The following is a 15690-nucleotide window of genomic DNA, read 5'->3' on the forward strand; positions in this document are numbered from 1 at the left end:
CTTAGGAAGTAGACTGCTTCTAAGTGCTCATCATTGAGATCCAATCTTACATTAAAAACAATATCTGACCTAATATAAACACAGACCCCTCCCCCCCTCCTCTTACACAGACCCCTCCCCCCCTCCTCTTACACAGACCCCTCCCCCCCTCCTCTTACGGTCTTTCCTGATCACAGTGTAATTCTCAATTTCTATCTCAACATCCGTTATTGAGGCATCCAGCCAGGACTCCGATATGCAAACTATACCTGCTTTACTACCTTGTATAAGATGCCGGATTTGATGAATTTTATGAAGTAGGCTTCTCACATTTAGATGAAGAATGTGTAAGCCCTTGGATTTACATACGTCCATAAGATGTCCAGGATGAAGAGGGATGTTGTTGTTTGTAGGGTCAGTAGTTGGCTGCGCAATGTTTACTGGGCCTGGGCAAGGGTGGACATCTCCACAAAGCAGAAGAGAAATAAGAAAAAGAAAATGGTCCTCCTGAGCGCAGTCTCCATTCCCTCTTGACGCTTCATTCTCTCTCCTCGTCGTCGCGTTGTTAGGCGACAGCAGACGGTAGAGAATCTGGTGAGCCTCGGAGATCGAGCATCCAGATCCGAAGCAATCAGAGGCCTCCCCGGGGGAAACGAAGGCTGGAACATCCTTCTCCTCGTGATGTTGGGCCTTGAATTTTGCAAGGCAAGCTATATAGGCCTATTGCAACAACAAACATGAGGTAGACCCAGAGACCAGAGGGGGCGCTGTGGAGCACTGTGATGGCTGGGCGCTTCCGGCACAAACGCAGATTCGCAGAAGATTAGCTCAGAAAAAATAACATCACCGGCACAGAATTGGGATAAAAAAGAGCTAATTGTTAGCAGCATTGAGCTTTTAAACTGATCTAATCAATGAAGACTTCTGCTTTGGTAGGTGGCTTTGGAATGTCTCTGTGACACTTGTACGATGAGCGGATTGGCATGTTGTGCTGCTTGGGACTTTTTGCTAGGCCTCACTTAGCATTTAGACAAGTGACTGTGGAGGGTAACTGATAACTCAGTTACACTTACATGACTGACTGACACACAAGAAGGGGCTAAGCTGTCTGGTGCTTTGTTCTTTTGGAAAGGCAAAGAAAGTTACCTTTCCTTCACAGCCGAAAAAAACAACGTTTAACATGAGGCATAACGTAAGAAAGACGGGAGCCCTCCCGTGGAATCGAGTGATTTTTTTTCTCTCATGGGGGACACTTTTTTTTCTTCTTTTTTTTTTAATACACAAACAAGAAAAACAAACTCAGACACAGGAAAGAAAAGAAAAACAAAACAAAAAAATATACAACATTACAGCATAGTGTTACCAGTCGCATAAGGTGCTCTTGCTTGTAAAAGATATTCCATGGGTCCATGAAAGGGGTCCATGAAAGACCAGACGGGCGAGCCATCCGCCACCTCTAACCTCAGTCACTTGTCATTCTTAACCTCATCAAAGTAGCCAAGAACGGGTCCCAGATAGTTAAGAACCTTCTAAGCGAGTTGGTTCTCAGGGACCTGAGTCTCTCCATCTGTATAACAGAGATCATGTCCATCAGCCACACGTGAAAAGAAGGTGAAGAGGAAGACTTCCATTCCTTCAGAATACGTTTTTTGGCGACAGTTGTCCCGAGTGTCAGAGATTGCTGCAAAGCCGTAGGGAAGTTCAAAGAGGACTCGGAGCATCCGAATATTGCGAGTTCCGCCTCCAGTTGCAGGGTTATTTTGTAGGCCTTAGAGTACCAATCAAATATTTTGGCCCAGAACCCTGTTTCATGGGGAACACTTTCAAGTTTAACCAATTTATTTGAAGCTTAGGGCCACGTAGCCCATGTTTAATATGACCATCCAACATTGTAACAGCATATATATGATACACAATAAAGAAAAGCATAATATGGCGCCCCTTTAATACATGATGCTGGTTTTCCTCTGTGCAGGCAAATTCATCATGAGTGCCTCCACGGACACCAGCATTCACATCTGGGACCTGAAAGGAGACGTCTTGGCCTCCATCAACACCAACCAGATAACCAACTCTTATGCTGCCATCTCTCCCTGTGGCAGGTCAGTCTCACCCCTTCAACACTGACAATGCTCCTCTTTTAAACAAAGTTCCTACACAGTATGCAAAAGTATGGAATTAGATTGTAGTCATTTCCAGGTCTGGGTGAGTATGGGAAAAAAGTAGATTATGGGAAAATATTTGTTTTTCCAGACTATTTCTCCTATTCTGTTTTCTAGGGTTAGTGAGATTGAGGCTTAGTTAGGATAGGGTTCTGTTTGATGTGACAGCTTTGCTGCATACTTACACTAAGTCAAATTCCTCGTATATAATCTGATTACCTACGTTGGCAGTAAAGGTGATTCTGATTCTGTAAAATTCTGAATTTCTTAAAAACAAATAACAATAATAACAACAACAATAATAATATAATGGTAACTAATTATGAGGGAGCTCCGGCCAGAGCCAGCTTAATGTCGTAGAGAGCAAGGCTTGGAAGTATGGCGTGCGACTGAACGCACCCTCCTACACAGAGCTGCCTCTACGCCTGATCGCCACAGCCTACAAAACAACTCTGCCCCAAGTACTCTACCGAATCCAGACATCCACGACCAAATTAGTTTGAAAGACAATGAGGCAATATTTTTTAATTTCGCCATACGTAGCATCACAAATAACAAAATATTAAGCTTGTCTGAACTTTCATGAGTTATGCAGTGATGTAGTTCTCAGAAAAGTACACAGACTTTCTGACTGTCTTCGTGCGTTCATCATTTCCACCCGAAACATCCTATGACCCCAGGGTACATCACTGAGGATACGTCCCAGTTGCATCCATGCGATGTTTTCTCTTTATAAGTTAGCCTGGCTTAGCCAGTGACTCATAGGAATAGACTATGTGACAACCAGGAATAGACTAGTGACCACTGGAGAGACAGTTGACAGCCGGAACAGGGACGGCACCCGGGAGCAGTATGGGTTAGCGCCCCAGCCTGCGTCTTCCGTGAGGAAGAAGCCCAACAATCCACGAGAGGCCTATTAGGGCACGCAGAGCAGCACACAACACCCAGACAGACCCAGACAGCAGGACAGGATTGGCAAACGCAAGCCAGAATATCCGATGCCCACCAGCAGCAAATCAAGACCAGCAAGAAGCTGCAACCAGCAGCGCACGCAGGGGCCAGCGCTGCTGGTTGCAGCTAAAAAATATTATTCTGCCAAACAAAATTCCCTGGCCTTCACTGTTTTATTGAAGGAAATTATTTTTGAGGTGTGACTACATAGAAAATATTAGCTTCAGAGTCTGATGTGCTTGAAATGTTTAATTTCACAAAAGGCTCATTATCTCAGCTTCTAGAAAAAAATTGCTGTTTTTGGTTAAATCAAGCTATCTTCTCCGGCTCATAACTAAAGAACGGAAAATGGGATCAATAAACTTTTTTTTGCAGATGATAGAAGAGAGTCTCATCGTTCTTTGTGCGTGTTCAGTGTTTACATAGTAATATCACACAATATTCTGTGGGCCTCGAGAAATCACTGAAAACGCTCTGAAACTCTGGCACTGGGAGCGTCCGTTCTCCAAAAGTGGCTGGCACTCAATGAGTTAAGAGAAAATGGCACAGTTAGTTTACTTCCTCTTTGGGCAGAGATGTTTGACAGTGGAACGTCTTCCAATTTTCTGCGTAGGAGTGTCGACTGAATGGCCACATACATGTAATGTAACATGTAACTTGTTGTATGATTGTAACATACATGTTAACAGTTGTATTTCTCCACGATTTATTACACGCAACAAACCTGTAGTTATTTGTACTCAAATGTCAAATATGGTCTGAAAAATCTACCGAGAAGTCTGGAAATTTGAGTCTGAAAAGTGTGGAATTTTTAAATAAAAAATGTATAGGATCTCTGTTAACTCATTCACCGCCAAAGACGTCTTTGACGTGTTATCAGAAATAGCCATCCACGCCAAAGACGTGTTTGACGTGTTTTTGTTTTTATTAGTGCAGCGCTTAGTTCAAACACTTACCCAGCCTGTGACACAGACACAGGTCCCTAACCTCAAAGTCAAGCCGACAGCACGTTATCAAACACATACCGCAGCTGTTGTTTGAAACGAGGAAGAAGGAGGAAAGGAGGAAAAACAGAGAAACGCGCTTCCTTGTAGAGAGGAAAAAACGCCATTGAAACGCCCCTCGGCGCGCTGCACTGCTGCCTTGCTGCAGGGCGAACCTGGATTGCCTAGTCAAACCCATGACGAACATGATCGATCCGGTTCCAGCAGCGCCTGGTCCCAAAGCCAAGCCGGACCCGTTCCTGTGTCATGTCGCAGCATTCGTCCCAGCCCGAACGAGAGGAGGAAAACGAGCAGAGGCAGAGGACAGACGCTGATCTCAAACCAGTTAGGTGTTCCCCTCCTATGCTAATTTGCGGCAGCAGCAGCTGTGGACAGAACTCTCTCTGTGTGTGTGTGTGTGTGTGTGTGTGTGTGTGTGTGTGTGTGTGTGTGTGTGTGTGTGTGTGTGTGTGTGTCTGTGTCTGTGTCTGTGTCTGTGTCTCTGTCTGTCTGTCTGTCTGCACACTCACTCACACTGAGTAAACTATTGTTGAATGTAAAAAAAGCACTTCATATATATATATTTTTTTGTCATTTGTGTCATAATGAATAATATTTACATGTCTGATGTCAATACAGTTCAAAATAAAAGAATTGAGAGCGAGTTCTGCCTGAGATTGTATGATTTACATAAACGCCATTTTCTGCAATTTCTTTTCTCAGAGAGACCTTTTGGGTGAAAACAGGGTGTATATAAATGGCTATAAGTAGAGTACAGAACATGCGAAAAGCTCACTTTTTTTTTCCTGGTGAACCCAGAGACGTACATCTTCATTTTGAGGTATTGCAAATCACTTTGGTGCTAATAGATAATTTACTGTGGGTCTTGAAAGATGACCAACAATTATGAAAATCTTTGGCCTGTGCTAAATATTGGCAGTCCTAAACTGGCCATAAATGAGTTAAAGATAAAATAAGGAGCTTTTTAGATTTCTATCCTTCTTCAGGTGTCTGCTAGAAATAAATCCTGCTGTCTAGTTGTCAAATAACCATGTGGGGTGAATTCAACAGTGAGACAGTGTCTATTCCTGAATGACTGAAAAGGTTGCCTAAGTTAATAAGAAGGATCCATCTTTGTTAGTAGGTGCTGAGTACGGGACAGTGGGCAAGAGACTCACTGGGTACGGTACATTTATGAGGCCAGTCCGGAAATTGCATTCTCTGGAAAGGCCAGTGGGGGCGCACGTCACGCTCCAGCACGTCACGCTCCGGAAGTGATGCCACACATACATTGGCCTCAATGGAAAAAGTAGCCGACTTCTTTCTCGGTGTCTCTGTGTCTTAAATAAACATTTTCCGAATGAGGTTATGGTCTGAATCAACAATTTCAAGTCTTTTTCATGCTCTCATTGGCTCCGTTTTCTAAATTATAGCCCCATCTCGAGTAAAAGAGATGATAAAAAAGACAAACTTTTGGGGCTCTGTTTCCTTGATTGACACCAGCCACAGCAAACCACATGAACCCAACCACAGCACAGCCAGTTGCCAAGGCAGGCTAGCTAGCCTAGCAACATAGCCATAGAGTAAAAGTAAACTACTCTTGTGCACTGGTTTAGTCCTCCTTTTTAATGTTTAGATCATTTATGTGGTTTCACCTCTGTTGCATTGATTAGCTGATCAACACTGACAGACTAGCGTCTAATGTTTTAATTCGATTTCCGTGGGCAGTTTGAAACATGATACACAAACAGGTTATGTGAGATATTCACAGTGGACTCCCCAACATATTGGTGTATGGCATTACAGTTCCATTGAGAAAATGTTTCTCATAAATGCTGCCCATTAGAATCAGAATAAACCAGAAACGTGATAGTTGACATAGTTTGAAGTTGTAATATAATTTAACTTTGGAACATTTGTTTTTCTTTGTATCATTTGTTTTAAGCCCCTTGTTTCCCGTGTCAGTTATGTCAACCAATCAATAACGATTTCCTGTACCAGTCAAAGGTCCTGTCTGCAATATTTCCAGTGATTATGAATTCTAGTTGAAATATCATTATTATTATCATTATTATATTATTATCATTATTGGACCACTTATTTCAAAAACGGAAAGATAGAAAATTAAACAGGTGAAGTGTGTGTAAGTTACTTGTCTAAATGGAAAGATAGAAAATGAAACAGGTGAAGTGTGTGTAAGTTACTTGTCTAAATGGAAAGATAGAAAATGAAACAGGTGAAGTGTGTGTAAGTTACTTGTCTTGCTTCTTCTGTGTGGTCAGGTTTGTTGCTTCCTGTGGGTTCACACCTGATGTGAAGGTGTGGGAGGTGTGCTTTGGGAAGGGAGGCGAGTTTAAAGAGGTAGCACGAGCCTTCGACCTGAAAGGCCATTCAGCCGGCGTCCACGCCTTCGCCTTTTCCAATGACTCTCACAGGTAACGCATGGTTTTTCTCACAATGGCTGCACTCACACTATTCTGATTTATATATTTATTTGTTTGAGAAAAACATTTTGAGCTGATCATTTGAAAATGCATGTCACAAATGTCACTCAGCATACACTCACTACTGATGTCCAGCTGTCAGACATTTATAAGCTCCTGCAGAGTGCTCCATACTAGACAGTCCAATTTTGTATCGTTTTATATCAAGATTGGACATAAAGTAAGCTGTGTACAGTACCATTTACAGTCAGCATTTTGATTAGCTGTGGGATCAGTTTTTGATTAAATTAAAAACCAGAAAAGTTTTTATTTGGGGCGGGTCTAATGATACTCAGTAGTGATTGTCATGGAATTTCTGTAAAGTATGTCACACGATTTAGATTAAATTCGTTTTACAGTTTTTAATCCAAACAATGGTGAACCATTGGAGTGGTAGCGCCACCATCTGGAAAGAATGAAAGAAAAAGCCAAAACAAACTAACTTTTGAAACTGCATTTCCATGGTGGTGGTTGTGTTTCTTTATTGTGATTGGTTGGCTGAGAGAAAAAGTGAACTGAAAGCACTCAAATCAGCCCCGTCTAAAGTGACCACTTTCCATCAGCCTTATAGCTACTCCCCATCCACTTCATTGTAAGAAAGGTGCTGGTAGTTTGAAAACAGCAGAATAGTGCCTGTTCTTGGCAACAAATGTTGCAAATGAGTTACTTTGATTGCAACCACTACTCAAAAGCTAGCTGTGTTCCACACTACTTGTGTTGATGGTATGCAACATACAGTACTTGCATGTCATCTAGGGCTGCAATTAATGATTATTTTCATTATTGATTAATCTGCCAGATTATTTGAAATAGGGAGACACCACCACTGCTATTCTAAAGAAAGCCCACCAGAAAGCCCACTTTTTCTTCTTGAGGCAATTGAGGAAATAGGGTATTTCTGTGAATGGCATGGTGCAGTTCTACAGAGCAGCAGTGGAGAGCATCCTCACTTATAGCTGTTTGGTTTGGAAACATGTCAGCTGAGGACAGGAGATAGTTGGACAGAGTGGTGCATACTGCATCCAAAATCATCTGTTCAACTTCAAGTTGATTCAAATCCCACATGGGCAAATTGTGTTGCAGCAGCTTAGAACAACATAAAACATATAAACGGACAACATGTTGGACATCAATAACATAATAGCAGTTTACAGAGTAGGTAGGTTAAGTGTGCACCATAAAGCGCTCAGCACAAGCCTATCGACTAATCACTAGTCACTGCTACAAAGTGCAAATGTGTCTCAAATTCAGTAGTGCAAGTAACGCTTGATAAATAAAAGAATAAAAGGTTGCAGACAAGTAATGCCTTAATAGATCAAATGAATAAAACGTAAGTACTTGACTTCCTTCCCCCAACGGCTCAGATGGAGGTGGGGACAAAGGAGTTCTTATACCTGTAGAACAGGCAGCAAACAGAAGTGCTCGGGTGGATATCAGGAGTAGACCTTGAAGGTGGAGGGACATCAAAAGTGAAAAAAAGGGAAACTAAGGCAGCTCTTCAGGTACAAAAGTAAAAAACCTTTAATAAATGGCTAGTTCATTATAGAACAATTAAAAACAGGTACACGCCAACATGTTTCGGCCAGCAAACATTGGCCTGTGTTTGCTAGGCAGGCAGACTTGTTTCTTGCACATCCCTTCTCCCCTCTCCCCCTCCTCCTGCACGTCTCCCCTCGACCTCTCTGAACTGAGTGTTAATGAATGATTGAGAGTTGACTCCACCCCTACTCTGAGGTGTAATCTCATACATACCACCTGTGAGTGTTCAGGGCCACTGTTTGCCCTGATGGAGAGCCAATGTTTGCTGGCTGAAACATGTTGGCGTGTACATGTTTTTAATTGTTCTATAATGAACTAGCCATTTATTAAAGGTTTTTTACTTTTGTACCTGAAGAGCTGCCTTAGTTTCCCTTTTTTTCAAATTTTGAGTTCTTATACCTGATCTTTGTGGCCAATAGGACGCTTAGACGGAGGGCAGATGGGAGCAGATTGTACTTAGAATTTAGAGGCTGGGCACCATCAGAGTGGATGGACACAGCTTTCTTGAGCACCTGCTTATTAAAAATGTGATCCAGGCTACTAAGTGGGACTCTAGTTAACTTAGAAGCCATTTTCACAATTCTCCCAAGGGTGCAATCTCCCACACCTAGTGGAAGCATACAAAGCTAGACTTCAAAAGATTTCCATTTTAAGGGCCCCCTTTCACCCAGCAAACAACCTCTTCAATCTTCTGCCTTCTCAGAAAAGATTCAGAAGTGTTAAGGCCAGAACTTCAAGGTTCCAGAATAGCACATACCCTGAAGCTGTCTGCCTTCTTAACACCTTAACAGTAACTGCTATAAGGCAGACGTTTTATTTGTATTCTTTATTATTAGTATTATTATGCATGCACCACTTACTTGTAGCACTTATTGCACTTTAAACACTATCTAGTGTTGCTGCTACCAGAAAACCAGAAAATATCACATTTAAGAAGCTGGAACGAGATATTTTAGTATGTTTTTCTTAAAGATTCTGCCGATCGATTAATCGACTAATCGTTGTCATCGTCTTCTTCTTCCTCATTGTCTAAACCCCAGGATGGTGACTGTGTCCAAAGACGGGACGTGGAAGCTGTGGAACACAGATGTGGAGTACAAGAAGCAGCAGGATCCCTACCTGCTGAAGACTGTGCCCTGTCAGTCCTCTGAAGGCAGCCGGGTGGCACTGTCCCCAGACGGCCGGGTGCTGGCCATCAGCCATGGCTGCAACGTGGCCTTATACAGCACAGGCAGCGGGCAGCTGGAGGAGGAGCTGCAGGGGGTGCACAGCGAGGAGATCAGCGACCTCGGGTTCGACATCAACGGGCGCTTCCTGGTCTGCAGCGGGGACAAGGCCATCCGAGTGTTCCACAACGCCCCGGGCTACCGGGCAGCCATCAGGGACATGCAGGACATGCTGAAGAAGGCCCAGAACCAGGCTATGAGAGAGAGACTGACTCAGCAGATCACAGAGGCTCAGAGAGCTCTGGACACGGTGCTGGCTGCTCCTCTGGACTGAGCAGGCAAACCAATCAAGCCCACTCTATAGTTCAGCTCTGCATCTCATGCATCCAGAGTCTGTCTCTCACCCTCTCCCCCTTTCACTAAATGGCCTATATTTGACTCTGGGCAGGGAATCATGGAATTGCAGTTTTAATAAAGAGCGTCTTTTTATGGAAACATTTTTCAGTTTTGTGTTTTTCTTCCTTTCCATTTAGCTAGAAATATATTGCGCTTTGCACGCTTATTTCCAACGTGCCTCGCTTGTAGCGTGGCTAGCACACTTCACTGGCTTCGCGGACTTACCTGCTCAGTTGAGCAATTGTGCGCCACGAGCCAAACCCTTGCCTTATTATAGTAGTGAGATATCTTATCATTAGGGATCCACAATATATCGGCGATCATATCGGTATCGACCATTGTTAGTAATTTTTTTTATATATTAGTATCGCCCCGATGAGGAAAATAACAGCAATAATGTTAATATCAGTATCTGTATGTGCCAAAATCTTAATATTGAGAGGAAACACTGGTAAATCTATGATTTATGGGCTTTTGCAAATGTTTTGGAAATGAAGACATTACTTTTTCAAATTCAGTGTTTACATGTGTTTTTCCGTATAGGTACAAAATTGTATTATCATATGAACTTGTTTTTATACAGATCATATTGACATAGCTAAATATTGGTTATCGGCCATAACGGCAATGTTTATATTGATATGAGCCAACATTTTCGTATCTTTGCATCCCTACTTAATGCCTATGTCTGATCAATGTTATGGTTGTTTTCCATTCTAGTGGTTGTCCTGTGCGAGCTGCAGTGTAGAAACTTTAGTTACTGTCTGTTTTGGGCAGGTTGAAACACGCAGTAAAACAATAAAAAATTATATATATTTTTTCAATATTTTATTTTAAAATTTTCTGAACAGTACACAAACAAAACACACAAACAGGCTCGGACACAGAAAAACAAAAAAACAAATGCATCAACATTCAATATTACAACGTAGTGCTACAATCCGCTTAACCCATTGATACCTGATGCAGCATTTACGTGTATATCCCTCATTTGTGTGTGTATTCCTTTAAGACGCGGTCTTAAAGGGATACACACACAAATGCTGCATCAGGTATCAATGGGTTAAGGTGCTTATGTAGCCTACTTATACAAGCGATCAGCCGAGCAGCATTTTGGTAAACACACCGCGTCAATGGGTGGCAACGGCAATGGAGCCCAAGTGGCCCGAGGCCTGATTGTCTGACTCTAGCCAGCTGACTCTGTTTACATAAAAAAAACTGTGACAGTTCACACAACTTTAACACACGACATGCATATATTATACATCAAATGGACAGGTTTGGTGCATCATACTCAGTAGTTTATGAGTACTGAATCATTACCTGTCCATTTGTTAATCTTTTTGTGCACCCTAATATAAAGTGAAATATATCCTTATCAATAAACACTCATTCCAGGTGAGATTTGAACCCTCAGCCCCAAGATTGTTACTTTGTAAGTCTGATTCTCTACCATCTGAGCTAACCAGCCTGTTGCTCACTTATATTTCACCCAAATACTACTTTCTGTCTAAGTACTTATAGTTTTGAAGGTATATTCTGTGCTTTAAAACACAAGTACTTAGACATAAGTAGTATTTGGCTGAAATATCTACCTAAGTACTTGGACATGAAGTAGTATTTGGATGGAATATACCTTTAAAACTATAAATATTTGGAGAGAAGGTAGTATTTGGGTGGAATATATCTTAAAAACTATAAGTACTTGAACAGAAAGTAGTATGTGGATAGAACGTAATACTAGTTAGTCTCTGACTCTACAGACCTCTAGTATTGGTCTACCAACTAACAGGCTATCCACAATTCATACCCAGTGTTGGGGGTAACTCATTACAAAAGTAACATATTACATGTAATATATTACTTTTAGCAGTAACTCAGTACTTATTACAAATAGGATTTCAGTAATATTATACCAGTTACTTTGACAAGTTACAAATTGAGTTACATTATTTTTAATCAAAGCACATATTTAAATAAAGATACAATCATGTCCTAATCAAATTGTGTGTTATCATGCAAATAACCACTATAGATGACAATAACAAAGGAAAAGGATAATATTTAGAATCTTGGATGGTTTACACTGACTTCAAGACGGTTTCAATTATTTTTGGGATGGTTCTGGGGCGGCGATGTCATTCTGCTACTGCTGTTATTACAGTGAAAGTAATGCAAAAGTAGTATAATAAGTAACGAGTTACTCTACACAGAAAGTAATATTGTAAAGTAACGTATTACTTTCAAATGAAAGTAACTAGTAATATGTAGTATATTACATTTTGAAAGTAACTTGCCCAACACTGTTCATACCATGCCATGAACGCCGGGGGGCAGCAATACTCTTCCCAGCGTCTAGTCTGCTGGCAATATAAAAGTAGTAGAAGAAGAGTTGACCCGGAAGAGGACAGAATATCTGAGGCACGTTTTCTCTCGGAAGCAGCATGCACAGCAGCAGCAGCAGTTGTAGTAGTTGTTGATGAAGATCATGTCTGTAGAGATGGTGGAGCTCCCAATGGAACTAGCAGAACCAGTCAACCCAGTCCGTCTTACTGGGATCCTGCAGCAGAACCGGGTCTTTCTGGACTTCTTCTGGGACTTGGCGAAACCAGAGCAGGAGACCCGGCTCAAGGCGATAGAAGGTCTCATCCAGTACCTGAAAACTAGCAACAAGGTGACATGCTTTATTTCACATTCATCTACTTTACTGTCTCTGTGATTATAATGTAACCCTACTATGGTCTTTTTAATTTGCGGTTAATAATATGCGGTGGTTATTATCCTCCAATGTTATTATACCTGTGTAATTGACGTTCTTGCTAAACCAAATAAATTAACTTGAAAAACTAAATTATCTGAAGAAAATATGTATTTTTGGTTAGTTTGAATATGGTTTAGTTAAATTCAAGTAGTTGAAATAGTGGTAGTGGTAGTCAGTCTAATCTAATCACGTGTTCTTTGGCCTCTGGCCCCTTTGAAATAATATTACATGGAGGCCATTTACACTGTAACATACGTTTTCTGCCATCAGATTGCAGAATTGGTTGGCCTCTCAATCTGCATAAAGTTGCTGTATCCAGATTGAGAGGACACATTGCATTTACACTTGTGTTCAATTGTGTACACAATGCATCCCTGACCATCTCCCTGCCGCTTCGCTGGCCCGGCCACTAATAAAGAGAGTTTTTTTTTTTTAAATGAATGGGGAACTCTCTTCCGGGGCAGGAGACATCACGTGACTGTTCAGCTCTATTGCTCTACCTCTAGAATGACCATATTATTATGCCTACGCTTATCGTGATGGCCCACTGGCAGATGCAGATGCTTTTCAAAATGGACACATTCACTGGGCAAAAAAAGAAAACTACTTCAACTTAGGTTATGTAAAACATGCCGTGTTTTTATTGACGTATGCATCGAGCATTTGGGCATCATGAAAGAGTCCTTTTATCTACCTGTCATATTGTCAGAAATATTAGTTTCGGGCTGACGCCGATATTTCATTGTAAACCCTTTATCGGCCAATACCGATGACATGCCAATATCATAGTGCATCCCTAATTGAGACAGCAGCTGTGTGACATAGTATGGTGCTGCTCTCTCTGTGTTCCAGGCAGATGAGTTGGACTACGCCATTAAGAGGCTGGTGGACGGCCTGGCTCACACCAGAGAGGCTTCACGACCTGGATTCAGCCTGGCTCTGGGACAGGTGAGCTGTAGAGCATTGCCCTTTGACAATGCACACTGTGTCTGCACCAACATCAAAAATCCACAGGTGTCTGCACCAACTAAGGCTGTGACGATAACCACATCACCGCAATATGGGGTTGAGCTCATCACCGCATCACCGAAAAAAAAAGAAAGAAAAAAAAGGGCCTACTGGATACATGAAAGTGAAATGAAACTTGCCTTGCACAGCCAGGGGGCGGGTCCATTAAACGTGTGGGGGGGGGGGTATTTTGTGTGTCAGCTCATTATTTATTTCTAGGCTTGCCTTGAGTACTTGTGTGATGTATACAGATACCATTCAATAAAAAATATGTAAACTAAAAGAAGCACAAAATGAACAGATGGAGTTAAGATTTTATTTCAACTGTTATAGTGAACACCCCTCTCTTATGTGTGGTAATGCCCATAATGTTGATGACGCCAGAAATGACGTCACCAGCTATAGTCTAGTTCAATTACTTTTCACCAAGGGCCACTGATATAGAATGGAATTTTCACCACTCCTCATCCCCCTAGAATGATTCAAACAGTGACTTTTGCTTGACATGAGTTTTTGTTTTTCAGGTCCTGAGTGCGTTCGAGGAGATCCTCCTGCAGACTATACTCGACAGAATCAAAGAGAAGCACAATTTGCAGAAAGTGAAAAAGGTGAAAATTTGAGGACATTTGCTCCATCACCCCAAAAACTGCTTTATGTACCTGATCTGTGAGCGTAAATATCTTTTACATGATCTGTGAGTGTAAATATCTTTATTAACCTGATCTGTGAGTGTAAAGATCTTTATGTACCTGATCTGTGAGCGTAAAGATATTTATGTACCTGATCTGTGAGTGTAAAGATCTTTATGTACCTGATCTGTGAGTGTAAAGATCTTTATGTACCTGATCTGTGAGTGTAAAGATCTTTATGTACCTGATCTGTGAGCGTAAAGATCTTTATGTACCTGATCTGTGAGCGTAAAGATATTTATGTACCTGATCTGTGAGTGTAAAGATCTTTATGTACCTGATCTGTGAGCGTAAAGATCTTTATGTACCTGATCTGTGAGTGTAAAGATCTTTATGTACCTGATCTGTGAGTGTAAAGATCTTTATGTACCTGATCTGTGAGTGTAAAGATCTTTATGTACCTGATCTGTGAGCGTAAAGATCTTTATGTCCCTGATCTGTGAGCGTAAAGATCTTTATTAACCTGATCTGTGAGCGTAAAGATCTTTATGTACCTGATCTGTGAGTGTAAAGATTTTTATGTACCTGATCTGTGAGCGTAAAGATCTTTATGTACCTGATCTGTGAGCGTAAAGATCTTTATGTACCTGATCTCTGAGCGTAAAGATCTTTATGTACCTGATCTGTGAGCGTAAAGATCTTTATTAACTTGATCTGTGAGCGTAAATATCTTTATTAACTTGATCTGTGAGCGTAAAGATCTTTATGTACCTGATCTGTGAGCGTAAAGATCTTTATTAACTTGATCTGTGAGCGTAAAGATCTTTATTAACTTGATCTGTGAGCGTAAAGATCTTTATTAACTTGATCTGTGAGTGTAAAGATCTTTATTAACCTGATCTGTGAGTGTAAAGATCTTTATGTACCTGATCTGTGAGCGTAAAGATCTTTATGTACCTGATCTGTGAGCGTAAAGATCTTTATTAACCTGATCTGTGAGCGTAAATATCTTTATGTACCTGATCTGTGAGCGTAAAGATCTTTATGTACCTGATCTGTGAGCGTTAAGATCTTTATGTACCTGATCTGTGAGCGTAAAGATCTTTATGTACCTGATCTGTGAGCGTAAAGATCTTTATTAACTTGATCTGTGAGTGTAAAGATCTTTATTAACTTGATCTGTGAGTGTAAAGATCTTTATTAACCTGATCTGTGAGCGTAAAGATCTTTATGTACCTGATCTGTGAGCGTAAAGATCTTTATGTACCTGATCTGTGAGCATAAAGATCTTTATGTACTTGATCTGTGAGCGTTAAGATCTTTATGTACTTGATCTGTGTGCGACGCTCACAGATCTTTACGAGATCTTTACGATTTAAGATCTTTACCCTCACCGAGCGTAAAGATATTTTCTTGTTTTTCAGAAACTCGTCAGAAATGCGATGTTCGGCAACTTCTTTGGGGTTCTCGCACTTCATCAGTCCAGCCGTCTCTCCAAAGTAAGCAGTTTCACTACTGTAAACATAGTCTGTATCTCTTACCTTTTTTATGGCTTTGCCAGTGGGCCGAGCTGTCTATAACAGGGTCTGTCTGTCTGTATATATGTCTGTATAGTAGGGCTGTGGCGATTCAC

The 15690-nt window shown here is 41.3% G+C and overlaps 2 protein-coding genes across 2 annotated transcripts in view; both read left to right on the top strand.

Annotated features, from left to right (window-relative positions):
• Window positions 1-9739, top strand: part of tbl2 (transducin beta like 2) — a 29685-nt gene extending 19946 nt beyond the window's left edge. The window contains exons 5-7 of the mRNA XM_083650038.1: window positions 1955-2081; window positions 6358-6510; window positions 9138-9739. Coding sequence (XP_083506164.1) covers window positions 1955-2081; window positions 6358-6510; window positions 9138-9597 — 740 coding nt within the window. The 3' untranslated portion in view covers window positions 9598-9739. The remainder of the gene's footprint in view (window positions 1-1954; window positions 2082-6357; window positions 6511-9137) is intronic.
• A 2408-nt stretch (window positions 9740-12147) lies between these two features.
• The window catches only part of mybbp1a (MYB binding protein (P160) 1a), a gene marked incomplete at its 5' end in the record, with an annotated part of 81042 nt that continues 77499 nt past the window's right edge, over window positions 12148-15690 (top strand). Inside the window, 4 exons of the mRNA XM_083635233.1 lie at window positions 12148-12333; window positions 13273-13368; window positions 13953-14036; window positions 15482-15556. Coding sequence (XP_083491359.1) covers window positions 12148-12333; window positions 13273-13368; window positions 13953-14036; window positions 15482-15556 — 441 coding nt within the window. The remainder of the gene's footprint in view (window positions 12334-13272; window positions 13369-13952; window positions 14037-15481; window positions 15557-15690) is intronic.

Source organism: Poromitra crassiceps (genome assembly GCF_964638095.1).
Source record: "Poromitra crassiceps genome assembly, chromosome: 1".
NCBI lineage: Eukaryota > Metazoa > Chordata > Actinopteri > Beryciformes > Melamphaidae > Poromitra > Poromitra crassiceps.